Source organism: Cnephaeus nilssonii (genome assembly GCF_951640355.1).
Source record: "Cnephaeus nilssonii genome assembly, chromosome: X".
In the NCBI taxonomy this organism is placed as follows: domain Eukaryota; kingdom Metazoa; phylum Chordata; class Mammalia; order Chiroptera; family Vespertilionidae; genus Cnephaeus; species Cnephaeus nilssonii.
Window position 1 is genome coordinate 130,981,170 of NC_137071.1, and position 26,898 is coordinate 131,008,067.

Genomic DNA, 26,898 nt, shown 5'->3' on the forward strand with positions numbered 1-26,898 from the left:
TTGTTCAGATTATTACAATTGTTTCTCCTTTTCCCCCCCTACTTATGCGTTTTGATAATTGTCTTCAGCAGGAGACCTAGGCTGCCATGTCCAGCAGCTGAACTCCTATTATTGTGTTTGTTAATCCCCCGCCCCCCCCCCCCCCCCGCCAGGATATTTCCCATTGATTTTTAGAGAGAGTGGAAGAGAGAGGGAGAGAGAAATATCGATGTGAGAGAAACACATCCATTGGTTGCCTCCTGCACATGCCGAGGAGGAGCAGCAACCAAGATATGTGCCCTTGACTGGAATCAAACCCGAGACCCTTGGGTCCGCAGGCTGACGCTCTATCCACTGAGCCACACCGGCCAGGGATAAACTCCTTAATATGTTCCTGAGTGAACTTCCTTCACAAAATGTGGCCTTTCCCGGAGGCATGTGCTCCAGGGACATACTGCAGAGGAGGAGCATGATCCCAGGACGGATAAACAGGAGTGTTCCATGTAGGAAGTGCCAGGTATCCCTGTCGCTGGATATTCTGAGTTTCCAACTTAAAAATGCGCTTTAGACTCAACATAGTGAAGATGTCAGTTCTCCTCCAAACTGACCTACAGGTTCAGCACAATTACCATCAAAATCCCGCAAGATTTTTTGTAGCTTATTCTAACATTTATATGAAAAGGGAAGGAAACTAGAATAGCTACAACCATTTTGAAAAATAATAAATTAGGAGGAATCACTCTATCCGATTTTAAAACTTACTACATGGACAGAAATAACTGAGGCAGGCTGTGTGCTACTGGCACATCTATACATAAAGGCCTGTGGTCGTGACGCCAGAACAGCGTCATGACCAAATGAGCAGCGGCTCTCGCGGCAGGCGGGGCAGGGCGCCAGCAGGGTCCGCGGAGTGTGCGAGGAGTCGCGGGGTGGCGGACATGGCCCTGATGGCAGGCTAGGCCTAGGGGACCCTACACGCGCACAATTTAATCGTGCGCTGGGCCTCTAGTAGATCAATAAAACAGAAGAGAACCCAAAAATACCCATACAAGGATAGTCAACTGATTTTTTTTTTTAATTTACTGATTGATTGATTTTAAAGAGAAGGAAAGGCAGAGAAAGAGAAACATTGATTTTGCTTTTCCACTTATTTATGCATTCATTGGTTTATTCTCGTATATGCCCTGACCAGGGATTAGTTGATTCTTATATGTGCCCTGACCAGGGATTGGTTGGTTCTTGTTTGTGCCCTGACCAGGGATTGGTTGGTTCTTGTTTGTGCCCTGACCAGGGATTGGTTGATTCTTGTATGTGCCCTGACCAGGGATTGGTTGATTCTTGTTTGTGCCCTGACCAGGGATTGGTTGATTCTTGTTTGTGCCCTGACCAGGGATTAGTTGATTTTTGTATGTGCCCTGACCAGGGATTGGTTGGTTCTTGTTTGTGCCCTGACCAGGGATTGGTTGATTCTTGTTTGTGCCCTGACCAGGGATTGGTTTGTCTTGTATGTGCCTGGGATTGCACTGGTAACCTTGGCGTATCAGAATGACACTGTAACAAACTGAGCTACCGGCCAGGTGTGAACTCATTTTTGATACAGTTGCACAAACAAGTCAATGGAGCCCTAACCGGTTTGGCTCAGTGGGTAGAGCGTCGGTCGGCCTGTGGACTGAAGGGTCCCAGGTTCGATTCCTGTCAGGGGCATGTACCTTGGTTGAGGGCACATCCCCAGTGGGAGGCGTGCAGGAGGCAGCTGATCGATGTTTCTCTCTCATCGATGTTTCTAACTCTCTGTCCCTCTCCCTTCCTCTCTGTAAAAAAGCAATAAAATATATATATATTTTTTTTAAAAAGTCAATGGAGGAAGGATAGTCTTTTCAGCAATGGTGCTAGAATGACTGGACACAGCTTAAAAAGTGAACTTCAACCTAAACCTCACGCCTTAAAAATGGACTATAGATTTAAATGCAAAATTATTAGAAAAAACAGGAAAAAACATCTTTTGTATGTAGGGCTGGGTGAAGGGTCCTTACGCAAAGCACATTCCACAAAAGGAAATGTTGATACATTGGGCTGCGTCAAAATTAAAAATGTTTTTCAAAAAATTAAGTGTTTGCTCTGCAAAAGACTGTTAAGAAAATGAAAAGACAAGCTATAGACTGAAACAAAATATTTGCAAACCATATATCTAACAAGACTTGTACCTAGAATATACACTGAGTGGCCAGATTATTATGCGTTCAGAGATCATAATAATCTGGCCACTCAATGTATAAAGGACTCAGCAGTAAAAAGCAATCAATTAATTTTAAAATGGGCCAGACAGAACATCCATTCTGCCAAAGAATATAAGGATAGCAAATAAGCACAAGAAAAGATGATTAATATCACTAGTCATTAGGGAAATGCAAATTAAGACCACAATGAGCTATCACTTCCCACCAATTAGGCCAAAATAAATTCAGACAACACAGCCTGGCTGGTGTGGCTCAGTGGTTGAGCATTTAGCTATGAACCAGGAGGTCATGGTTCAATGCCCGGTCAGAGCACATGCCCGGGTTGTGGGCTCAATCCCCAGTAGGGGGCATGCAGGAGGCAGCCAATCGATGATTCTCTCATCACTGATATTTCTTTTCTTTTCTTTTTTTTTTTAAATATATTTTATTGATTTTTTACAGAGAGGAAGGGAGAGAGATAGAGAGTTAGAAACATCAATCAGCTGCCTCCTGCACACCCCCTACTGGGGATGTGCCCGCAACCAAGGTACATGCCCTTGACCGGAATCGAACCCGGGACCCTTCAGTCCGCAGGCTGACGCTCTATCCACTGAGCCAAACTGGTTTCGGCTCATCACTGATATTTCTATCTCTCCCTCTCCCTTCCTCTCTGAAAGCAATAAAAATATATTTTTTAAAAAATTCTAGTCTCTCTGGGAAAGGATTTGGCAGATTCTGTCTTCAGACACATCAGACAAATGGTACCTCTCCACAGGAGCCAATCTGCTGAGCGATGCAGCCATCACAGTACTGGACACTTATGCCAGAAAGATGGAAATTTGTCTACACAAAACCTGCACGCGAATGTTCATAGCAGCTTTAGAAACAGCCCTGGCCGGTGTGGCTCAGTGGCTAGAGTGTTGGCCTGTGGACTGAAGAGTCCCGGGTTTGATTCCGGTCAAGGGCACGTACCTTGGTTGCGGGCTCCTCCCCGGCCCAGGCCCTGGTTGGGGTGCGTGCAGGAGGCCACCAATGGATGTGTTTTTCTCTCCTCTCTCTCTCTCTCTCTCTCCCTAAAATCAATGGGAAATATCCTCGGGTGAGGAGTAACAACTGGAAACAAGCCAAATGTCCTTCGTTGGCTGAACGGACAACGGCCCATCCATACTACTTAGCAAGAAGGCGGAACTGCAGCCACTTGAATGGCTCTCAAGGTCATTGTGCTGAATGACAAAAAGCCGTCTCAAACGGTCACGTGCCACACAACTCCACTTTGCTAGCAATTCTGAAGTGACGTGTTGGAGATGGAAACCAAGGGAGTGGTTGCCAGGGGCGACAGGGTGAGGAGGCAGGAAGGGGCAGGTGTGGCCACAGAGGCCGCCCCCGGCAGGTCTTGCTGCTGCCGGAACAGTTTGGTGGAGGTGGTTACACAGATCTACACGCGATAAAACTGCGCAGAACCACACACACACACACACACACACACACACACACACACACACACACACGAGTGCATGTAAAACTGGAGAAACCTGAATAAGGTCCGTGGTTGTAGCAAAGTCCACTTCCTGCTTTGATGTTGCATCAGCTGTGCCAATGTTCCCATTGGGGGAACTGGGCGAAGGGTACACAGGAGCCCTGTACTATTTTCACAACTAAAAAAGAGAAAAACATCTTTATTAGCAAATACATTCTAATTGTATAATCTGTTCAGTACAAGTACGAAGCAGAGAGTCTTTTTAAAACTTCAACCAGAAACAGGAACTGTTACTATTTTAGCAGAGTTCCTCCTACTTTTTTAAAAATTGTTTTCTGGGTTTGCTTGGCCATCTTTTTTTGTTTTTTTTTAGTATGTTTTTATTGATTTCAGAGAGGAAGGGATAGGAAGGGGAGAGAAACATCAATGATGAGAATCATAGATCAGCTGCCATCTACACTCCCCACACTGGGGATGGAGCCCGCAACCTGGGCATGTGCCCTTGACCAAAATTGAACCATGACCTCCTGGTTCATAGGTCGACGCTCAACCAACTGAGCCACACTGGCCGGGCAGATTCCTCCCACTCTTCTATGTATTTTCAAAGTAGTTGAGGTCATTCTGTGTACTCCAATTGTAACCTACTCTTTCCTCCGCCTATTAGAGGAGTTATTTTATCCACAATGCTAGTTACTGTAAACGTATATTCCGAGTACAGCGTATAAAATCATTCGGAACGTTAATTTAGCTCCAGTTCTAATTAGAAGAAACAGGGTAAACAAAAACTAAGGCAGAGTGCAGGATACGTGTTCAATAAGAAGGAGAAAGCTAACTTCGAAGTCCAGTAACTGCAGTGAATAAATCTCTGCATTCGGTGTGGAGGAGGGACAGACCGCTGCCCTCGGATATGTTACTGAGCTACAAAGGGGAGGCCCGTGACCAACCAGGTCACTTAAGAGCAAAAAATAAAAGGATTAAGCACAAAGACATTGGGCAATTTCAAATATGCTCTAAGACATTTTTGAAAAAAATTATCTGATGAGATTGGGAAAACCCGGTAAATAGTATTTCGATACGTTATTGACCACTTAAACCATAGGATGGCTTAGGCAGTTCCCCGGAACAGATAAAAGGGACCTTGAACCTTCCTTAGAATGCTATTTCACTCCATTTCAATCACCTTCAACCACTGCCAATCTTTTCTATCTGGCCATTTTCTTTCCACTCATTTTGACCAAACTCAACTACCTCCCTTTCCTATCTCCAATATCAATGGCATCTTACGCTTCAAGTTCTTCCATAAAAGGCAACAAGCCAGAAGCAAGTATTTTAGTGTTAAATGTTCATTACACTACAAACTTAGAACTCAAAGGGGAACAAAGGTCAATGTGTATTCATTAGGTTGAACCATGTTGTCAACTTCTGACGCCCGAAGACGTATCTGTTCAGTTATGGTTCTACCATCATTGGTTCATTGGCAAGCTGCCTACCCCAATGTGTGGTAACAGAGGTGTCTATCACCATCACCCCAAATACATGTAAATGCTTTTGATTTGCGAGGGACAGGGAGAAACATTGGTTGCCTCTGGGATGTGCCCCGATGGGGACCAAACCTGCAACCTGAGCAGGTGCCCTGACAGGGAATCGAACCAGCGGCCCAAATACATACATTCTTGGATCCCCAAGTCCTTAACGTTTGATTACTAATATTTGATTCATTCTTCCATTTCAACCACCCTTCAAATAACAGGTTCAAACCCATATTGAAGCTGCTTAAAATGTAACCCGATCTAGAATACATGCCGTACACCTTTTAGATTTCCATCTATTACAGAAACCTTTTCCACTGTATTACAAATACTTAACCAGAGGGATTGTTCCTGTCTCCAAGAGGAATCTCAAAACTAGCGGGACAGCAACCAAAAAAAATAGAACACCTTACAGTTCAGGCAAGAGCACAACTTTATTGACACTGCTAATAATAAACCACAATTGACAACAACGAAAGAGACTGTGCAGTTCAACTTTTTTATTTTAATAAAATCAGAATATGCACAGCACATGCAGTGCTAGCATCTAAACTAATACAATAAGCAATTACTAAAGCTACAGTGACTTGAGGTTCAATCCTTACATTCAGCAAGTTTAAATCCACGCTTACATTTTTGAAACCTTAGAACTGAAAATATTGCTTACTGGTAGAACTTGCTATTGCTGAATGCACAAGTCACTGATTATGCCAATACAACAAAGATAACCACATGTTTGAGGATTGCAATGTGCCAGACATTCACTGGGAAAAAAAAATACACACAACTAAAACGAAACTCACGCAACAAACATCTGAGAATCTGGACACTTCGTATCAGTGTTCTGAAGTGTTTCATTAATATCTTAAGACAAGTGTATCAAAACCTTGGCATGATTTAATTTCAAGTCGCCAATTTTGTTTTCACTAACATCAGAAAGTTATGGCTACACTGCCAATGCCGGGTCTGCTTAATTTGACTTAAGAGTTTAATATGACTTAACATTAAAAGCTCACACTACCCCGAAATATATAATTTCACGCATACGGTGACATTCAACATTCAAGTGCCAGTGTTTTTGTACTGTCTTTTGGTCAAGTTTCTTTAAACTTTCAAAGAATCACTTTTAGGCTTACAAAAATAAATATTTGTCAAAATGTTCAATAAATATTACATAAAACTAGCAGCAAAAAGTATCTAGAAATCTGTGTGCAAATAGTTTTTCTTCCCAACCATCACTCCCATGGTCCCAAATAAATTTTAGAATCTAGTCCCATCCCCCTTCCTAGACAAGCTGCGTTCAACAATCTCCAAGAGACAAAATAAGATTGGAAGTTTAAGGACACGCACACAAGACATATATATAAAATTCTCTGAATGTGCAATAAAAGAAGTATTTTGTAAAAAGTTATGGGCAAAATGTACAAGGGCCTAAACCTAGACTAATTGAAATAGCACCATAACAAATGACCTCAATACTGTCAAGTGCACCTACTTAATAAAAGTTTTAGAACAAGGCACAATACACTTGAAAATCTATTGCACTTTAGGAAATTTTTGCCGTCTCCCTATGCCACTGTAGAAAGATTGAGCGTTTTGATCACCGCATTCTGGCCACAAAATTAGCGCAGAATTCCAAGTGGCGGAGGCATTTTAGTGGTGGACAATGCTCATCTTTGGCCAGATTTAGCATAAACAGACTATAAATACAATGGAAACCTATGCAACTAAAACTGACTAAACTGCACTGGAGAGCAGAATTGACACCTTGTGCAGTTATGTACATATTTCCAACCTGTGTGATCTCAGATGTCAGTTCCTCTTCTGGAGCCATTTTTACGAAGTCTATAGTAAGCCAGTTTAACATCTCAACGCAGCTTGAACAGAGTAATGTGAATCGGCATTGAAAAGAAAGCCTGCTGCATTAATTCTTCCTGTTCATACCCTCTTGACCAAAAAACATCAACACTAGCATGCGTTATTAGACCAAAAATCATCCAGGGCCCTACTGCGGGCTGGTCATTGCTGTGGTCAGCCATTCGACCATCTCAATTTATGGCAGGCATTTAAAATGTCTGAAGTAGATGAATTCTCCGAAAAACCTATTTGTTTCCTGTTATCAGACCTTTAAACTTCCCCTGTAATAGTATGCCCACATTTGGCCAGCTCATCCTTCATGATCTGCCTAAACACTGAAAGAGGAATTGCTGTGTTTACTTGCATTAACTTTGAAACAGTGCTTCGAATGTATGCATGTGTTCATACATCACCTCCTCATGACTGGAATGGCTTGTTTAAAGACTGTCAGGTTCTAAATACCTATCCAGGATAGAGTGAGCAAATCAGAACTTTAACTTAATACAGTTTGCCACATTAGAAACTAATTCCGTTAATATGCTTCAAGATGTTTGTTGTTTGTTTTCCCCCAATCTGCAAGTATCAAAGAGCCCTAATGCAGGTTACCGCTTAAGTTTTTTTTCCTTATAATATTTATGGATGAATCGATGATTCCTGTTAAGTTGTATCACACCTGTGTGCCAAGGTTTGATTTTAGCCCAAGTTCAGTAAATTTATTTTGTCAAAACAATTGTATCTTGAGCATTACTGAGCCAACAGGACATCAAAATAAAAAGTTGTCTAAAGTTAAAGGCACAGTACATTAACAAACAAATGATCCTCAGTCACAAATTATAAATGCAGTTTGGGATGGGGGTTGGTGGGAGGGGAGTTAATCCAAACTACAGCAATGAAGTCTTCAAACCACCTTCCGAACAGGGCTGCTGATTGTTCATCTCTTCGTGTGACCTTGAGCTCCCTTTAAAAAAAAATTCAGTGGAGAATCACAGCTGGTAATGTACTGCAAGTTCTTGAAGCTACACAGGTATAGTCTGGCTAAGTTACATGTGGTTTCCGTATGAGCTTGCTTGGCAGGGCGACCGACTGCGGAGCAGGCTCAGTTACCCCACCAGTCAACCCCTTGGGAGTTGTAATTTCCTCCGTATCCATCGCTGTTGTAAAAGCCTCCATAGCCACCTAATGAGAGATTTGAAAAGGAGAGAGATCAGTGTCATCTTTGGCCAGATTAAATATAATCTTTCCCACCCAGCCAGTGTGGCTCAGTGGTTGAGCATCAACCTATAAACCAGGAGGTCATGGCATGACCGGGATGCGGGCTCGGTCTCCAACGTGAGGCATGCAGGAGGCAGCCGATCAATGACTCATCATTGGTGTTTGTCTCTCCCTCTCCCTCTCCCTGAAATCAATAAAAACATATTTTCAGAAAAAAGGAATATTACCTCCACCAAACCCTCTGCTGCCGCCATGGCCGCCTCCCCCACTGCGGCTGCTGCTCGCACGGCTGCTGCTGAAGCTGGAGCTGCTGGCACCGCTACTCTGGCGATAGTCTCTGGCACCAAACCCTCCGCTGAACCGACTACTGCAAGGACACAAACGGGGACGGTTCACGTGACAAGATCCCACTGGAGAGCCCCAAGTTCTTGCTACAGCTTCCCAGTGACCACACACTGGTGCTGATGTTTCAGTCTCTACTGTGGCCACGGCAGTCTTGATAGCCAAACTCTTTTTTCCATCTTTAGAAATCTAGCCAGGAACACCATACCCAACACATCAAGCTACCTGGTGTGAAATCTCTAACTTCATATTGTGTCTGTGTCTTTATGTTTGATTTATAGTAACTTCGCATGTTAGGGAATTGATTTGCATTGAACGCAATATAAAATTAAGCTTGTTAAACTAATACAGTAGGTCCTCGGGTTACGTCGGAGATCTGTTTCAACACGAATTTTCGCCGTTAAGTCGGAACCCACCTAACATAAGCACCTAGGTCACTCACATGGAGCACACACACCGCAGTAATGAAGTGAAGCAGTAAAAAAAAAATTAGAAAATAACAATTCCTGACCTTTACTTGTGGCAAATAAATAATAAAACACAAAGCACATATGTACGTACATCAAAATGGCGGAACTTTTTTAATAAATGGGAGATGGCGACGTAATCATGAAATGACGTACGTCAAGTCCGCCGTAGCCCGAGGACTGCCTGTATCTGCAGTTAGCCTTGGGCATGTGCCACCTGTCCTCACCTCTTAGATCGTCCGCGGCTGCTACCCTTGTAGTGGTGTTCGTAAGCCATGCTTTCCAACCAAGATGGTACCTCTTGTTTAGCTTCAACGAGCAGATCCAACAAGTCCTTTGTGATGTTTATGTTCCTCTCATTAAAGAATGAGGTGGCAAGGCCTAAAACAGTTCCAGAAAGTACATAAATTAAGGTCTTCCATAAAGCAGTCCAGTATTCTTTCCTTAGTAGAATAGTAAGCATAATACTTAAAAAAAAATTACAATTTGCTATTTAACCAAGGCAAAGGTATTTGAACAAAACCTGACTTTTCTATCACTTCTACTGCTGAAATGTATTTTACCTGCATTCTTTGGAAATAGAAAGTTCTTAAAATTAAGATCCTGAAAAGTTCTTTGCTACACGAATCACAGTAAAAAAATAACCAGAACATCAAGCAACCACTTACCAAGGTTTCCCACACGTCCTGTGCGGCCAATGCGATGCACATATTCTTCGATATCACTTGGCAAGTCAAAATTGATAACATGTTTCACATTTGAAATGTCCAGGCCTCTTGCTGCTACCTGGAAAAGAACTCCTTTGTTATATATGGCCCACTTAAAAGAAAACCAATAGCTGACCATGAAAACAAGAGCATGATACACACGGCTGTAGCCACGAGAATCGGGCTTTTTCCTGAGCGGAACTGGTGCAGAGCCTCTTCTCTGTCTCTCTGAGATCGGTCTCCATGGATACTGGTGCACGCATATCCTTCATGGTATAAGAAATCCTCCAGAGAATCTGCACCCTTTTTGGTCTCCACAAACACTAAGGTGAGGGAATCCTTGCCTAAATTTGAAAAATTACAAGTGTTTTGTCACTAATGGTGGCTGTGTTCTTTTTGCACTTAGTAAACACACACATAAAGGCAAGATTTCCTTAAGACCATGTTAACAGAATGCCCGGAATGAGGAAAAGCAATAACAGTGATTCAAATGGATTCTCATTACCTGAGGCACAGAGTAAAGCTAAACTTCCAATCTTACCTGTTGCATTTAGAAGGTCAAGGAGAAATGACCGTTTGTCTGCCTCTTCCACCCAAACCACTTTCTGTGTGATGTTCTCAGAGGTAGAGCCAACTCTTCCCACAGCCAAGAAGATATATTCATCCAAGAAATCACGAGCAAGCATCTGAAAGAAAGAAGCTTTTAATACCCACCGAGACAAACAAGTTCCTGATTACATCAAGTGTGCAGCATCCAACAATACCTGTATTTCCTTAGGGAAAGTAGCGCTGAACATCATGGTGTGGCGCACTCCCTTTGGTGGCATCGTATCTTGTTCAACTATTCTACGAATCTGAGGTTCAAACCCCATATCCAACATCCGATCAGCTTCATCCAACACCAAGTATCTGTGATGAGAAAAATCGGTTTAGAATGTGAGCAGAGTTTTAGTATAGCTGTATCGGTAGGTACAATTATACTATTTATTCAGGGAGCTACACCTCCTCACAGCACACAAGTTGATCCATGTGACAGCGCAGGGCTTTGCCACGGAATCGATCATCCCAGTTCCATTAAATGAGTTCTTACTATTTGACCACTTGTCCCAGTGAGGCCCTTCTCAGCCTCTACTAAAATGTCACGTTTTTCAACATTAAAATTACAACCACCACATTTTAGCCAACGTTAGAAGACAAAGTAAACCACTTCGCAAACTTTAAAGTTTAGCTAACACTATTAAGTTCCAGAAAACTAATGGCCAGAATTTTTAAAAATTAACACTGCATCCCATGGATGTAAAATGTAACGTACTTGCAGAAGTCTAATCCAATCTTGCCTCTTTCCATCATATCCACCAGACGTCCTGGGGTGGCTACTAACAAGTGGCATCCACGTTCTAAGTCTCGAATCTGCTGACCAATATCAGCACCACCATAAACAACACAAGGACGAACTCTAGATCTGTATGAAAACTATAAGCACAGAAAATTTATCAACCTCAAAGCCAAGATTTTTACAAAGTCATAAAACATTTCAGAGTCAACGAAAGCCAACAATGGCTAAAATGCATACTTACTTTCCTGGCTTCCTCATAGATCTGTACTGCCAATTCTCTAGTTGGTGCTAATACCAAGGAGATTGGGTATTGTTTGCGGCGCCCGTACCTTCCATTTTCCTAAGAAATTGATTTATAAATTAAAACTCAACTACTTTTTAAAAGACTCATTACAAAATGCCCTTCTGTAATGTATGGGCACACTTGCAAACGGTCTTCCATTAGGTAGACTGGAGTGGGTTTTAGTGTCCCTTACAGCTAACCAAACACCATCAGTTCCCATCTTGTAAGGAAATATTCACCTTCATGGCCCTCAAGGCCTCGCCGGGACCATCCGTGTAAATCTGACTCAGGATGGGCAAAAGAAATGCTGCAGTTTTCCCAGACCCTGTGGAAGAGAACACATGTTCATTCAACCACAGAAAAAGCGGATTACTTTTGAATAAACATTGGTAGATGGTTGTTTTATAACTGTCCTAGTAACAGCTAAGTTAAAAATACCAAGTGACTTCTTTGATCCACTTGTAACAGGAGTCCACAAACTAAGGCCTAGACAATGTTTGCAGATACAGCCACCACACTCAATAATTCACATATGGTTGCGCTCACATTACAACAGCAGAGCTGAGTGGATGCAATAGAGACCTTGTAGCCATAAAGAAAGTTTTATTTTGTTCCTTTATAGAAAAGTATACCAAACACTAATGAGTAACAATGTACTCACTTCTTTGCATTGTTGTTTATAAAGAAAACAGAACTTTTGCCTTGAAAGCGGTATCCATTTCAATTTCTAACACTTCCTTGTTGGTATATACTGCTAGTGTATGAAGGATGGCATTCTCACCGTTCCGAAGGCCAAATGATTCCAGTGAGTTTTTTATTGGGGGGGCGGGGCACCCTCTTTCAAAATGGTCTAACTCACACACATAGTAAAGCTTGTACTGCATTCAGAGGCTAGTCACACCCCATTTCCAAAAGATGGGAGGCGCTACTTTACCCAGGAGGCACCTCTCCCCTGGCCACATCCCTGTGGCTCACAGGCGATTCTCTTTTACTTCAATGCGTGAGCTCACCTGTCTGGGCACAAGCCATCAGGTCTCTCTTCTCTTTGATAATAGGAATAGCATGCTTTTGCACTGGAGTCGGGCGAGTGTAACGAGTAAGCTCAATGTTACCCATAATAATCTCTCCCATCTCAACATCACTGAACTGCAAAGAAATTCAACAGGGTTAAATTGCTAGAAATAGCCACTTCTGTTTTAATACTAATACAATAATGAACAAACCTAATAGCTGATTTGTACTTGAGTTTACAGCTGTTTTAAGTAAAAATTGTTACATTGGGGGGGGGGTATCTACATTGGAAAGTTTGGGTGCTTCCTGTGTTTGATCCATTTCCCATTTCATATTTATGGTAACACTGACTGAGCTCAATCCCTTTCCAACAATGAGGTTGGTTTTTTAAGTAACCTTCAAGAACTGTTCAAATAAGTCAAGCATGGTCTATATGCCTACATCATTTTGGCATGCTGTGAAAAAATTTACATTTCCCTGTCTTAAAAGATTAAGCATAAATACTTACACTTTCAATATGTGGAGGACAGTTGTTGCCTGTTGCCTCAACTGGAATATCATCATATTTCTCAAAGTTAATCCCAGTGTTGCCTCCAGAAAAGAGTTCCCTGAAATCAAGATTGGTAAGTTTTTATAATACTAGCTTACAAGGCTACACTGCGTCACAATTAACATCATTTCAGAAACTTACTGTTCCAAGCGTTCACTTGGTGGGAGTGGTTTGGACCAATCATCCTCATCTGATTTGTCACACCAGCGACTATTTCCACCGCGTTCAAATTTGCCAAAGCCACTTCTGTCACCACGGCCACCAATGCCATCATAGTCACCCCGTCCACGATCATCAAACCTGAACAGCACAAGCAATTAATCAGAATCCTATCATTTAACCAGTTGTCATATTCCTACCACTATTCTAGAGCGGGACCTGGAGAAGTTGGAATTATTCATTATGGCTAACTTCAAGGATGTCAACAGTCCAATTCTGGCTTACTCTTCTTTGACAAATAAGGTCCTCTAATTACCAGATTGATATGTATAACTTATATAGCTTTGTTTTCTAAAATCAGTATCCTTTATTTCTATAAATTATATAGCCTACCCAGGCCTCATACATGCTGAAATTAAGAATCAAATCTTGTATATTTGTAATCAGCACCTTTATATCCACATATATTTAGTGGTAGGGAAAAGAAAATAGCATACCAAGTAAAAAAAAAAAAAAAAAAAAGAAAATACCACACCAAGTATCAATTGTCCCAGGTATGAGAATGTCATTTAAAGGACAATTCACCTGTGTGACAGATATTGGATAAAAAGTAGAAAATAATCCTTACCTGAATTAGGATGGTTTTAGAGTTTTAGGCCTGTTTGCGAAAAATCAGGACACACAGGACTAACCACAGCTATTAGGCACATGAGGTCAGTTCACCACACTTGTGTAATCAAAAATATAAGGTGTTTAAAAATTGCCATATAGAATATCCACAAAAATCAACCAAATTAGGCCATTCACTAGATAAATTTACTCTTTTAAATAGACTATACAGAAGTAGAGAAATATAAAAATAGCTGAGTTCATTATGCCAAAGGGGTCATTCTTATTCTTACCTAATTTCTATGTAAAAAGTTCAATTTAGTACAGACCTCTCACAGTTAAGAAAATATGACTGTAACAGACATAATACTTAACATCCAAATAGGTGGTCTATTAAGGAGAAAAAAGATGCTCGATGACCGGAGTACAAGGATGAGGACTTACCAATTAAAGATCAACTCCTAAACGGCTATATCGCACAAACACGTGAAGTAAAAAACCACTTACCTTCCTCTTGACCCACTGCCACGGTCACTGAAGAAACTAGACTTTCCTCTCGAATCACCACGAGCTCCAAAATTGCTGTATGCATCCTTATCTTTACTGGAACTCCAACCTGAACTGTCTTTATCGTAGAATCCTTCAATTCAAAAAAAAACAACACAAATCCATTGTAATGTAGTATTAGAAAGTGATAAATACCGTCACATGATTCTTATGTTTCTGAACTGGAAGCCCTCCATTCACTTTATTCCTGTAGACTGGAGGGACAATGGGAATAATTCCTATTACGGCACTAGAAGAAAACCAGTATTTAGAGCTGGCTTACATTGGTACACAGAATGTTTTCTCTTTAATTCTCTCCATTAGGAAATGCTGTACACTAAACCAAGCACTCTGCCGATCTCAAATTATTTTCTGCATGCTTTCCCCCCCTCTCAGGAGGGCACCCCTGCCTTTCTCTATCCTGAGCTCCAGCGGCCCTTCTTTGCTTCTGTAACTGGTTTCCTGAGCCTATGCAGCCCAGCTGGCTCACTCATACTTGTGTAACTTTCTAAATAAGCTTTCTCTTAAAATTTGGGGGGGAAAATTTTCCATTCATGTTATAAGTGAGTTTACTAGGAACCAGTTACCACTGGTTTCAATGTTTCTTAGGGGTAATATTCATTTGCAACATTTTTAAGTGTCACATTACTTTAATACAGTACTTTTCCGTTTCAACAGTAAAAAGCTTAAATAAAACAGTCCTCTGTTCACGTGAAATACATCCTGTCAGACAAGAACCAAGAATCCCTAGAAAGGAAAACCCTCCTCCTTACTCAGTATAGACAGGCCCTAGGATAGAGCCATAAACATTCAGTAAGAGGGGAGGGATGACAAAGGTATAAACAGGTAGAGGATTTAAAGACAAGTAGCAAGTTTAACTGGTTTCAGTGACACTATTAGCCAAACAGTTTACAAGTTAATTAAGTTACTTTCATTCAGCCTTCTGCCTCTACCATTAGCCAGCCTGGTGACCAACAGTTTTCGCTATCAGTGAAGAACTGAGAGAGTTCTAAGATCTCTTTCGGCTCTAAAACCTCCTCTACTGCCTCTCCCTTTGTTTTGCCACTGCAACAAAGGGGGAAAGAAAGCACTAAATGTACATGGGGCGATCCCAGCGGGTACATTCTAAGGAATGATGAATGACAACACCCATGATGATAAAGACAAACTCTGTAGGAACTGAAAAAAGCGACATAACCAAGTAATGTGACAGAACAGTAGATTGTACAGTCAGGTATTGCCAGGACAGTGAAGCTAACAGACTACATGTGGGTACGGAGGAGTGACAGCCAGCACATGCTCCTGTGGACTCTCTCTCTCTCTCTCCACCCTTTCATATGTCCAGCATATTCCCTCCTGGCCTTAAATCATTTTCCTGACCTTTCCTTTTCTTCCAAATCTCAGGCCCACCATTTAAAGAAACATATAGCACCCAAACAGTTGTGCCATAATTTGAGACATCTACTAATTTTCTATCACTACATCACACACTAAATGGGAAAAGACTCAATGTTGTGATACCTTTTGGACAAAACCTTTCCAATGAAGTAGTTCAGGGAAGGAAATGAAATCGGGGAATCACTCCCAACTTATTAGGAGCATGCCCAATGCTATATACCCTAACAACTAGTCCACAATAACCCCACCTTTGTTTTGGCATCTCCGCAAGACAGAAACAACTGGGTTGTTACCACCATGCAGTTTGGTTTACATAGCAGGCTGCCCACTCACCTTTTCTAATGAAAATCATGCTGCGAATAACCACAGACTAGAAGCACAGGATCAGTGAAACTGTACCGTTTTCAGTGTGACATTAGATGAGGTTTTTCCAAAGTGATGAAGCCCTAATATCTGCCCTGACAGAAGAGCAGCATTTACAGATTTCCCAAGGTGCCTCATTTTCCCTAGGCTCAAACTTCTAAATGCAGCAAGAATTACTGGTAGGTCCCCAAATTGCTCAAAGGACTTACCTTTAGTAGCTTCTCTGTTCCTTAAGTGAGGAGGAATATAGCGCCCTTCTAAAAAAAAACACACACACACACAAATAATTTAAATCTCTAGCTTTCTAGTGTAATTTGGGAAGGGGGAGGGGGAATCCCCTTTTATTTAAATGGGTTATTGCTTTATAAGGATAACTTTAAAAGAGGGGGGGGAGACATGTTTGGCAAACAAAAATTTGACTTGGTAACTACCAGTTAAACTGCACAAATTAATAATTTAACTTGCCACTAGGTCTGCTATGATTTGAGAATTGTTATAAATTAAAACAGTTGCAACTGAAGTATTACTATAACCTGAAAGACTACCATGTAATAAATACATACTTAGCCACTAAGAGACCTTTTTGTTTCCATCCTGGTAGTTTCCAAAACAGAATAAATACATATGTGGAAAAACTGAAAAGGGGGAATGATTTTAAAGAATTGTGAGTTTTAATTTGGGGCTTGCCGAGTTTATGGCGAGTTAACTGTTGCTCTGTACGCAGGCAAGAATATGGCCTAGAAAATGGATAAGAATGCAAAAACAAAAAGGAAAGTCAACTCACTTTATTTCTAATAAATCTGCAACTTAACTTCCCTTTTCCCCTTCTGGGTCAAATTAAATACTAAAGATCTCTATTAGGAGGACCGATGCCTAACATTTTTAGCATGAATGGCAAATACAGTGAAATTTAAAACAAATACTAAATGGCCCTGACTGGGTAGCTCAAGTTGGTTAGAGCATCGTCCTGATACACCAAGGTTGTGGGTTCAATCCCTAGTCAGGGCGCATACAAGACACAAATTGAATGCATAAGTGGGACAATAAATCGATGTTTCTGTTTCTCTCCCTCAAATAAATAAATAAAATACTAAGTAACTATGTGCCCAGTAGTGTAACACAGTGCTTGAAGAAATACTGATTTCAGACTCTACAGCCCATACCTGTGTCTTTTATTTAATAGGATGGGAGAGACCTAAGCTGGAGCAAGTCTACTGCCAAATAATAAACAAGTAAGATCCCTACTTACTATTAATCTAACAAGTCTCAAAAAAAAGAAAACTTTTATATCTTATTGTATTGTTGATAGTATTACAGATTATCTCCCAATTTTCTCCCTTTTTGCCCCCTTCCACCCAACCCCTGCCCCACCCCAGGCTTCCCCAGGGGTTATGCATATATGCACATATGTTCTTTGGTTAATCTCTTCCTGTCCCTGCCCCCCCAACTCCCCCACTGAGATGTGTTCGGTTCCATGCATCCATACCTCTGGATCTATTTTGTCAATTTATTTTGTTTAGATCCCACTTATGTATCTACTTTTCAAAAGAATGATACAGTGACACGGCATTTAAAATCCTAAGCACCACAAGATTCAATATAGCTTTGTTCTATTGCTTTCATGTTCTTCATGGGAAAGGGGTAGCTAGCTGTAACAACTGAATGTTTCCTTTATTGAGTTTAATTCTGGCAAGACTCGCTCTCACACAACCCCACCACCTCTAAGCTGGGCTCAGGATTCATACCAGACAGTCTTCTAGAGGTAATTTGTGTGTTGTATTTCTTTAAATGATTGTTTTTAACTCAAGAAAACCAGTACCTTTTTTTTTTACTACCAAAACGTTACAATGCTTTAGATTGATCACTAATTCATAATTCCACATAACACTGCCTGCATAATTCTTTACACCGTAAAAATCAGAGGGGAAATTGTTAAATTTTAAATAAACCCCAAAAATGAACAGCATTAAAGCCCGAATATTCAGTAAATCCATAAACCATTGTACTTACTGCTGGCTGTACTTCCTCCACTCTGATTATCCGAAGAGTTCAGGTCTAGGCCAGCAAACTGGAAGAGAGTTGAACGGTTAGTAGCCAGAATGGTGAAGTATTACTAAAACTAGTCTGCCCCGAATCATGGGACTGGTTTGAAACTATTAATGCAAAGGTGACTGAGAATGTGCTTTGAAGACTGTGAAGTTCTAAAGAAATACAAAACAGTATTACTGTCCGTACTGCAGAAGGCAGCACACCCAGATGCTGGTGCTGTAGAAACTGGGTCCCTGTGAGTCATTCATTCAGAAGGAATTCTCCCCATAACATTCACCACAGTAAGAGCTCCAGAAACAAATTATTTTAAAATGTCAAATACACACAGGATGAATTTTAGTTCCAATTGTATTTGACAAATGTTTCCAATGCCAACTTTCTACTCGGGATTATTTTAAATGTACAAAGCACACCTGAAAACGCCAGAACAAAATGTTAATTCCTTTATGCCCCAAATACTGCACAAGCATTTTTAATTGGGGCAGCACTCTTAGAAAACATTAATATATCCACCACTTACTAAGCACTATGTTAAAAACAACCCTGTGGAGTGGATGCCTACGGATTCTCCCATTTTCACCACTGAGGTGGCACAACTGGCATTCAATGCCCTGAAAGACTAGGACTGCCTTTAATCCCCACTTTTCCCTATCCCCTTATACTAGTTCAACACCTCAACATTCTACAAAAAGACCTGCTTTGCAAAAAAAACAAAACACACACACAAAAAAAACCTGCTATCTTCATCACATTCTGTTATGACTAACCAGGAACTACTTACAAGCAAAGGCGGGGGGGGGGGGGATCTATACATGCCAAAAGAAGTATTTTAAAAGCCACAAAAGACCAGACTACTGTTGCCAACTGTCTGCAAAGGTGATGTGCTATATCATAACTTCCGTGAAAAGGTCAAAGCGATTCTGTCTCATTGCAACCATCACTGGAGTCATTGAAAATTGGAAACAGATGCTATGTCTTAAAGAAAATGAGCTGAGTAAGGCTTAAGTGCCTTCTTTCTATAATTTCTATTAGCAAAAACGCTGTCAGGCTTTCTCTCTGTAGTCATCTCAACAGACTGATACTTGAAAGCACAAAAGAAAAACTTTGTTTGCACTTGTTACCAGTTATTAATTCTACACTTGGCAACTTTCAACGCTAGTTAAGTGTTTAAAGATCGCTAAGATTACACTGTCGCAATTTTCTCAGTGGTGAATTTGCTTGCTGCTGAATTCTAAGGATTGCGTCTTCTTTCGAATTACATGCAGTGCAAATTTCAGGTTTATTCCTGCCTAGAATCTTAAAAAGCGGCACCACGGCCCTGGCGGGTAGCTCAGTAGGTTGGAGTGTCATCCTGTACACCAAAAGGTTGCAGGTTGGATCCCCAATCAGGGCAAATAGGGAGGCAATCGATGGATCTTTCGATCTCTCTGCCACGGATGCTTTTCTTTTCCTCCCTTCCTGGCTAAAATCAAAATATATCCTCGAGAAGGAATGTTAAAAAGGCACCACTTACATGGCAAACGTTAAAGCTGCCTGAACACCAGCCTTTTTTCTCTCCTCCATTCGACGTATGACGTGTGAGCAATTTGGAGGATTTAATATCATTGATTCAGTAATGGAAAGAATGTTTCCAAAGAAAAAATTAAACCCCTGCAAACACACATGACCTATAATTCAGCTGTCACTAAGTTTCGGTTCAGGGTTATTCCCGAGTTCCCGGAAGGCCGAAGTTTCCTTGGGGCCAGGCACACCCTCTGGAAGCTTATCGGAGGCGCAGGGCCACTGTCGCAGAGGAATGCAGACTTCCTGCCACCCGGCCCGCCGGCCGGGCCCTCGGCTCGCCCCCGCCCGCTCAGCAGAGGGGACTGCGGTCAGACCACACACCTTATCTGACCTATTTCGACATTTTACTCCACGGGCAGCAACAAGTCAACACAACTTTTTTCTTTTCCCTGGAGCCACACTCGGGGCCTTTTCCCCCCCACCCTCGATCTCAGCCCAGGGGCCGAGAAGCTGGGGTGTCTTTTTTTGCTTTGCCCGATTCCTGGATCAAACGCCACTAACAGAGATACTCACAACCCGTGGTCCCTTCCAAGAAAAACAAAATCGGAAACACACACACACGCACACACACACACACACGCACACACCAACAACAACAACGCGTGGCCACCGGCTACATCGCCGCAGTGACTACCGGGGGGCAGTGCCGGGGAAAGGGCCACTCGGGGCTCAGCCTCGGTCCCCAGAGCCCAGCGCCACGGCGCGCGCAGCGGCCCTTGCGCCCTCCCCCCCCCCCCCCCCCCCGAATCTCCTGCGTCACAAAACTTTCCACTCCGGAAACGCGGCCTCCGGGCCGCCGCGCTGGGCCTGCGGAAACCGGGCCGCGGCGAGGCCGCCCGCGGAAGGAAGGACGCCGCCGATGGACCGGGCGCCCCTTCCATCTCCCTTTCCGGGCCCTCGCCGGCCAGGGCCCCCCGGGGATCCTCCCTCCCTCCCTCCCCCCCCCCCCCCCCGCTAGTGGGCCGCAGCGCCGCCCCGCCACCCGGCGCCACACAAAGGAGGCCGCCGCCATTACCCGGCGCGCGGGCCGCCCCCCGCGCCGCCCCCTCCCACATTCCAGGGCCGCGGTCCACGTCGGGGGCGCGCGCGCGCTCACCGGCGCCGCCTGACGGGAATCCGGCCGCGGGGCCACAAAGAGTCCACCGGGCGCACCCCCCCCCCCGCCGCCACCCGCGGGGCGGTCGGGCCGGGCCCGCGCGTGCGCCTCCCCGCGAGCGCGCGCACCCTCGCCCTCCGCCGCCCGCGCCGGCACACACAAAAGCCGCCATTGTGCTCGTCCCGGGGACAATACCGCGCGGGTCGAGCCGGGGACCCGGCCCGGGCGCCGGTCACAAGCCGCGTTCCCCGTCACCTCCCCGCTCCTGCACAGCCCCGTGGACACGCGCCAGCCCGAGGTGGCCGGGAAATGGGGACGAAGGGCGTCCGCGGGCGCTGCGCCATCAGCCAAGTTGGCGGAGGGGAGGGAGCCGGGGCGCCGGGCAGCTCACCTGCTGGTCCAGCCCGAGCGCATTTTCCACCGCCACATGACTCATCCCTGAAGAGTACCGGGAACTCGGAGTCTTCCGCTGCTGAGCGAGTGCGTTAGGTTCACCGCGAAGGTCCTCTCACGGGAGAACTGCGGCTCTGGAGCGCTCGGCGCTGCCACGGATCTAATATACCCACTCGCAGGCTGTGACGTCAGCACGTAGTGCGCGTGCCCTCCCTTTCACACCCCCGCTCCCGCTGCCCCACCACTTCTGCCTAGCGACTGAGCGCCTGGTCGGCCCTGATCTCGCGGGATTTCCTGCTTTCCCGTCCCTGGCTGGTCGTCCTACCTGGGAACTCAAAACGCAAACGCTGTCCTACTTTGCTAGAGCTTCCCTTCCCTGTCCCCCGCCGACAGCCCACGGAAGGCTGGCTCGCGAGATATCGCGAGAACTCGTCTTCCCGCTTTTCGCCCGCTAGGGGCCTTAACATTTCCCTTAAGGCCTCTGTCACCTTCCGCCCCCTCCACTCCCGGTGTTTGCTGTCCCCCCTTCCTGGCGCTCGCCCTCGCTCTCTTTTCTTTCCCTCCGTGTCTGGACGAGCAGATGCCGGGAGATTTTTCCAAACCGATCGCCCTCGCTCGTCCGCGGCCACCCTGTCCGCAGTCCGGGGTCACGTGACCGCAGGTGCCGGCCGCGGTGGCCATTTTGTGGATCAGGAAACCGAGGCTTAAATAGGGCGCTCGGAATGCGGGGGTCTCGAGGGGGACGTGGGAAGAGGAGTGGGAAAAGGAGGAGAGAGAAACGGGAGGAAGGGGAGCGGGAAGGTGACCGGGTTAGGGGCAGGGGGGGCCGGCGCCGCGCGCCCGGGGCCGTCGCTCTGCAGCGCGGTTGCCTAGGCAGCGGGGACGCCGCCTAGAAACGCAGCAATCCCTCAGTGTCACCCCCAGACTCCAGCGCGCTCCTGCGCGCGCCCCCGAACCCCGCGATGAGGAAACAATAAAACAATCACGCGCTGAGTTTGAGCGGCGGGGTGCGCACCCCGAAGGGACCCCGGCCTCCGCGGGTACAAGTGCTACATGAGGCCCTTTATGTCCCCCCTCAAAGCCAGGGGACCCTGGGTACCGAGAACGGCTCCCCTAGGGAATAGGGGGTTTGCGCTGGGCGAATCGGGGCTGCCCAAATGCTGTGGCGTTATTGGCCTGGGGTCCGGGGAACCCTGCAGCCGCTGCGGGGGGCGGGGGAAGGGGAGGAAACGTGGCCCCCCTCCTAGCCCGCCACCCCTGGCTCCAGCTTCCATGCCACAGGCCTCCAGGTAGAAGAAAATGCGTTTCAGCGGCCGCACAGACGGGGTTCTTTCTCCCAAACGCTTCGCCCCTCTTCTCTGACCCGCAGCCTGACAAATACTACGCAGCGTTTTTCGCCATCCGCACCACCCCCCCCAAAGGGCCTTCTGCTGCCTGAATTCAGATAGCTCATCCTCCTCACATAATTTCCCAGGCACCACTCTCCCTTTCCAATTTTTAAAATTGAAATAATCCTAAGGAGACCGGGAGATAACACTCGCGCCCTGGGGCAAGCGGCTTAACTGCTTTGGGCCTCAACGTCCTCCTTTGTAAAAGGAGTCGGCTGGACTAGTAACCCTGTAAAAGATCTAACTCCTTTTTATAACAGCATTTTGTAACGCCCCCAATAACCATACTGAAATAAGAAATCATAGATAATAAAAACAACACGATTTCAAAAAAATGATCTAACGAATAAAAGCGCGGATGGTTAGAATGAAACGATTTTAATAAGTGAGCGCTCCCGGGCAACACTAGCTGATGCCAGGCACCTGCCCAGCGGTTCCCAACGCCAACGGAAGGCCTGGCCGCCAGCCGGGGGCGGGAGCACCGTCTAGGCACCAAGCGCCGCGGTTGCGCGTGGATTCCCGTCCCGCACACGAAGCAGGAGTTGGCCAATGGACTCATGGACGGACCAAACAAATCAACGCGTCTCTCTCTCTCTCTCTCTCTCTCTCTCTCTCTCTCTCAAATCAATTTTTAAAATGCGACTGGAAACGTGTGTTTTCACAACTCCAGTATGATGAGCAATTTTGCCCCTGGTGACTTTCTTTTACAAAACGGCTAATTCTTGATAATGTTTGAAACAAAATAGTACAATGTTCCCGCACTTTGCTGTGGTAGTTACATTCCTGGAGAAGTCACTGTATCAAGACTAAGAGCCCTGCCCCATAGCTGCTTAGAGCCGTGGTGGGCAAACCGCGGCTGGCGAGCCACATGCGGCTCTTTGGCCCCTTGAGTCTTTAGCAAAGGCCAGCCTTGGAGTACCCTGTTTAAGTTAATAACAACGTACCTACCTGTATAGTTTAAGTTTAAAAAATTTGGCTCTCCAAAGAAATTTCGTTGTCCTGTTGATATTTGGCTCTGGTGACTAATGAGTTTGCCGACCCCTGGCTTAGATCATCCTTCCCCTAAGCCAAGGGTGGGGGTTCCATCCCTGGTCAGGGCACTCACACGAAGCAACCAATGAATGTGTAAATAAGTGGACCAACAAATCGGTGTTTCTCTAAAATCAATTTTTAAAAACTGGGCAAAGAGCCCTAGCCAGTTGGCTCAGTGGATAGAGCGTCAGCCTAGGGACTGACGAATTCCGGGTTCTACTCAGGTCAAGGGTGCTACCCGGTGGCGGGCTGCTGGCCCTGGTCAGGGCATGCGGGAGGCAACCAATTGATGTGTCTCTCTCACATTGGTATTTCTGTCTCTCCCTCTCTGTCTAAAAAAAAAGGAAAAAATATCATAGGGTGAGGATTCAAAACAAAACAAAACAAAAAAACTGGGCAAAGCTATTTTGTGCTTGTATGTCAAATAGAGTTAATTCTGGGAACGCGTTTTCAGGTGAGCGTCCCGCACTGTAGACCAGCACGCCTGGCGCTTGCCCACTACGTGCCAGTAGCCCCTGCCAGTCACTGTGACACCCAAAACCCACGGACCCCCACCGTGCCGCCTTGAGAGCCATTAAGGCTCCGTGACCATCCGGGTCCCTTTCCGCCGAGATTCGTGGATTCTCAGGGACCGTTGTCAGGTGTTTTTGCTTATAGAGCGTCGGCCTGCGGACTGAGGGGTCCCAGGTTCGATTCCGGTCAAGGGCGTGTACCTTGGTTGCGGGCACATCCCCAGGAGGGAGTGTGCAGGAGGCGGCTGATGGATGTTTCTCTCTCATCAATGTTTCTAACTCTCTATCCCTCTCCCTTCCTCTCTGTAAAAAAACACAATAAAATATATTTTAAAAAAGAGAGTAAGAGCTGTGAGTTGTGACAGTTCAAACTGCACATAACAGCAGAGGGATGTACTTACTATTCTGCTTCTGGGCTTGGTTTAATTTTGAGTAGAGCCGGTGTACAAGGTACTGCCTGTGAGTACCTAAAAGAATAAGTTATACAGCCCGCCGGTGTGGCTCCGTGGTTGAGCATCCACCTAGGAACCAGGAGGTCAGGGTTCGATTCCCGGTCAGGGCACAGGCCCGGGTTGCGGGCTCCATCCCCAGGGTGGGGCGTGCAGGAGGCAGGCAGCTTCTCTCTCATCATGGATGTTTCTGTCTCTCCCTCTCCCTTCCTCTCTGACATCAATACAAATATATTTTTAAAAAGAATAAATTATACAGCAGTTTCCTATTTTCAATGAGCCCTGCTCGTAGGCATACTCAGTTCAAGTCACTGGATGTTTTGTTAATACATGATAATTGGACGATCACGTTGGAAAGGGAGCGGGAAATATACAAGGCTTTGTCTTCAAACACATTCACTCCGAAAAAGAATGCGCACGTGGGGTGGCTGACTTTTCCACCAAGTCATTTGCATATCTTCCCGGCCAGTCATTTGCAAATTTTATTGAAAGTGACCTCAAAAGGCTTAGGAAAAGCTGAACGTGAGAAACTTTTTCCGGCCTCCCTTTCGTACATTCCCGGGCATTGTTAAAGGGAGCCCCCACCTCGCAGCAAATAACTACCATTTGTACCACCCCTCCCCCCTCCCTGGAGGCAGCCAATCAGACGAGAAAACGCCTGGAAACTGCAGATGCCGGCCGTTCAGATCCCCCCCTGTGACTGGGAACAACTTAACATCTCAATGCCTCAGTTTCCATCTGTAAAGTTAAAATGAACCAAAGAATTTATATGCATAATCCAGGCGCACAGACAACAGAGTGGTGAAGGCGGGGGCGGGGGGGGGGGGGTGGAGGTAGGTCAAAGGGGGAGGAAAGGGGGACACAGGTAATACTTTCAACAATAAAGATAAGTTAAAAATAAAACAGTTTTGGCTGGCCGGCGTGGCTCAGTGGTTGAGCATGGACCAGGAGGTCACGGTTCGACTCCCGGCCAGGGCACAGGCCCAGGTTACAGGCTCCATCCCCAGTGTGGGGCGTGCAGGAGGCAGCCGATCCCTGATTCTCCCTCATCATGGATGTTTCTGTCTCTCCCTCTGCCTTCCTTTCTGAAATCAATAAAAAAAATTTTTTTTAAATAAATAGAACAGTTGTTTTGCCTCAAAAGGTGGTTGAGATGTAAGGGCTGGTGCATGAAATGCTTTGCAACGAGGAAGAGCTTAGTACACGGTAAAAGGAAATATACACTTCCCTCCCCACCGTCTCAGCCGCCCAGCACACAGGCTGCCCTGCCTCCCCCCCCCGCCCCCCCCCCCCCCCCCCGGCCAAGGCTGCATCATGACCCCTTGTTGTTCTGCAGCTGCGTGTGTGTGAGCCCGCGGAGAAGGACTGGTCACACCCAGGGCCGTGCAAGGAGCGGCTCACAGATGCCCAACAGATGACTGCTGGTGGGTAAGAGTGCAATGCCCACCTGCCAATTCCAATGTGGGCGCCTTTTTTTTTTTAATGTGGGCACCTTAAGGGGGCTAGTTCCATTCGTTTGTTTCCACAGGTGACTTAATTTTTTTTAATATATTTTATTGTTTTTTTACAGAGAGGAAGGGAGAGGGAGAGAGAGTCAGAAACATGGATGAGAGAGAAACATCGATCAGCTGCCTCCTGCACACCCCCCACTGGGTATGCACCCACAACCAAGGTACACACCCTTGACCGGAATCGAACCGGGGACCCCTGAGTCCAAAGGCCGGTGCTCTATCCACTGAGCCACACCGGTCAGGGCCCGCAGGGGACTTTAAACACCTTTCCTCACCTCTCTCTGAGACCGGCTTTCTCTTGCTTTATTGTTGACAGTATTACAGGTCTCCCATTGTCTCCCTTTCTGCCCCCCTCCACCCCACTCCTGACCGCGCCCCAGGCCTTCACCGCCCCATTGTCTGTCCCTGGGTGATGCGTATGTGCACACAGGTTCTCCCTCTCTTCCTGTCCCCTCCCCGCACCCCGCCTAGGTCTGCTCTGCCCCATGCACCCACACCTCTGAGCCTGTTGGGTTCACCCGTGTATTTCGTTCTCTAGATTTCGCCTGTGAGTGAGATCATGCGCTATTTGTCTCCCTGACCGGCTCATTCGCCTAGCATCATTCTGAGAGCGATTTTTAGGATCTGTGCTGCCCAAGCCAGCCCCGCCAGAGGCCGAGCCAGACGGAAATCGCATTATTGCGATGCAAACAAATAACGTGGCTGAGGAGCCCCCAGCCAGCAGAGCGATGCGGAGAGAACAGCAGCAGGAAGAGGGATTCCGAGACGTGGAGACCTCGGAGCCTTTCGTGGTGACTTCATTCCCCAAAGTGCTGAATTCTTTTTTTTTTTAATATATTTTATTGATTTCTTACAGAGAGGAAG

General features: G+C 45.4%; 1 protein-coding gene across 1 annotated transcript; it reads right to left on the reverse strand.

Moving 5' to 3' along the window:
- Window positions 1-5,616: 5,616 nt before the first annotated feature.
- Window positions 5,617-21,299, reverse strand: DDX3X (DEAD-box helicase 3 X-linked). Its single transcript, XM_079764813.1, has 17 exons — window positions 21,141-21,299; window positions 18,052-18,109; window positions 16,251-16,298; window positions 14,242-14,374; window positions 13,108-13,266; window positions 12,925-13,024; window positions 12,416-12,551; window positions 11,645-11,730; window positions 11,364-11,462; window positions 11,099-11,259; window positions 10,551-10,695; window positions 10,328-10,472; window positions 9,949-10,130; window positions 9,748-9,865; window positions 9,307-9,460; window positions 8,498-8,637; window positions 5,617-8,234 (listed from the first exon to the last, which is right to left on the reverse strand). Exons 1-17 carry the CDS (start codon window positions 21,183-21,185, stop codon window positions 8,155-8,157), a joined length of 1,989 nt encoding a protein of 662 aa, XP_079620939.1. The 5' UTR covers window positions 21,186-21,299; the 3' UTR covers window positions 5,617-8,154.
- Between the last annotated feature and the right edge of the window lie 5,599 nt (window positions 21,300-26,898).

What these genes read in the sequence shown, in the direction of transcription:
- DDX3X (XM_079764813.1), bottom strand. Translation starts at nt 21,185, where the DNA reads ATGAGTCATGTGGCGGTGGAAAATGCGCTCGGGCTGGACCAGCAG. An exon ending in CCAAGTGAACGCTTGGAACA is followed by an intron (nt 13,025 to 13,107) that starts GTAAGTTTCTGA and finishes TCTTGATTTCAG; the next exon opens with GGAACTCTTTTCTGGAGGCA. An exon ending in AGGCCTTGAGGGCCATGAAG is followed by an intron (nt 11,463 to 11,644) that starts GTGAATATTTCC and finishes TCAATTTCTTAG; the next exon opens with GAAAATGGAAGGTACGGGCG.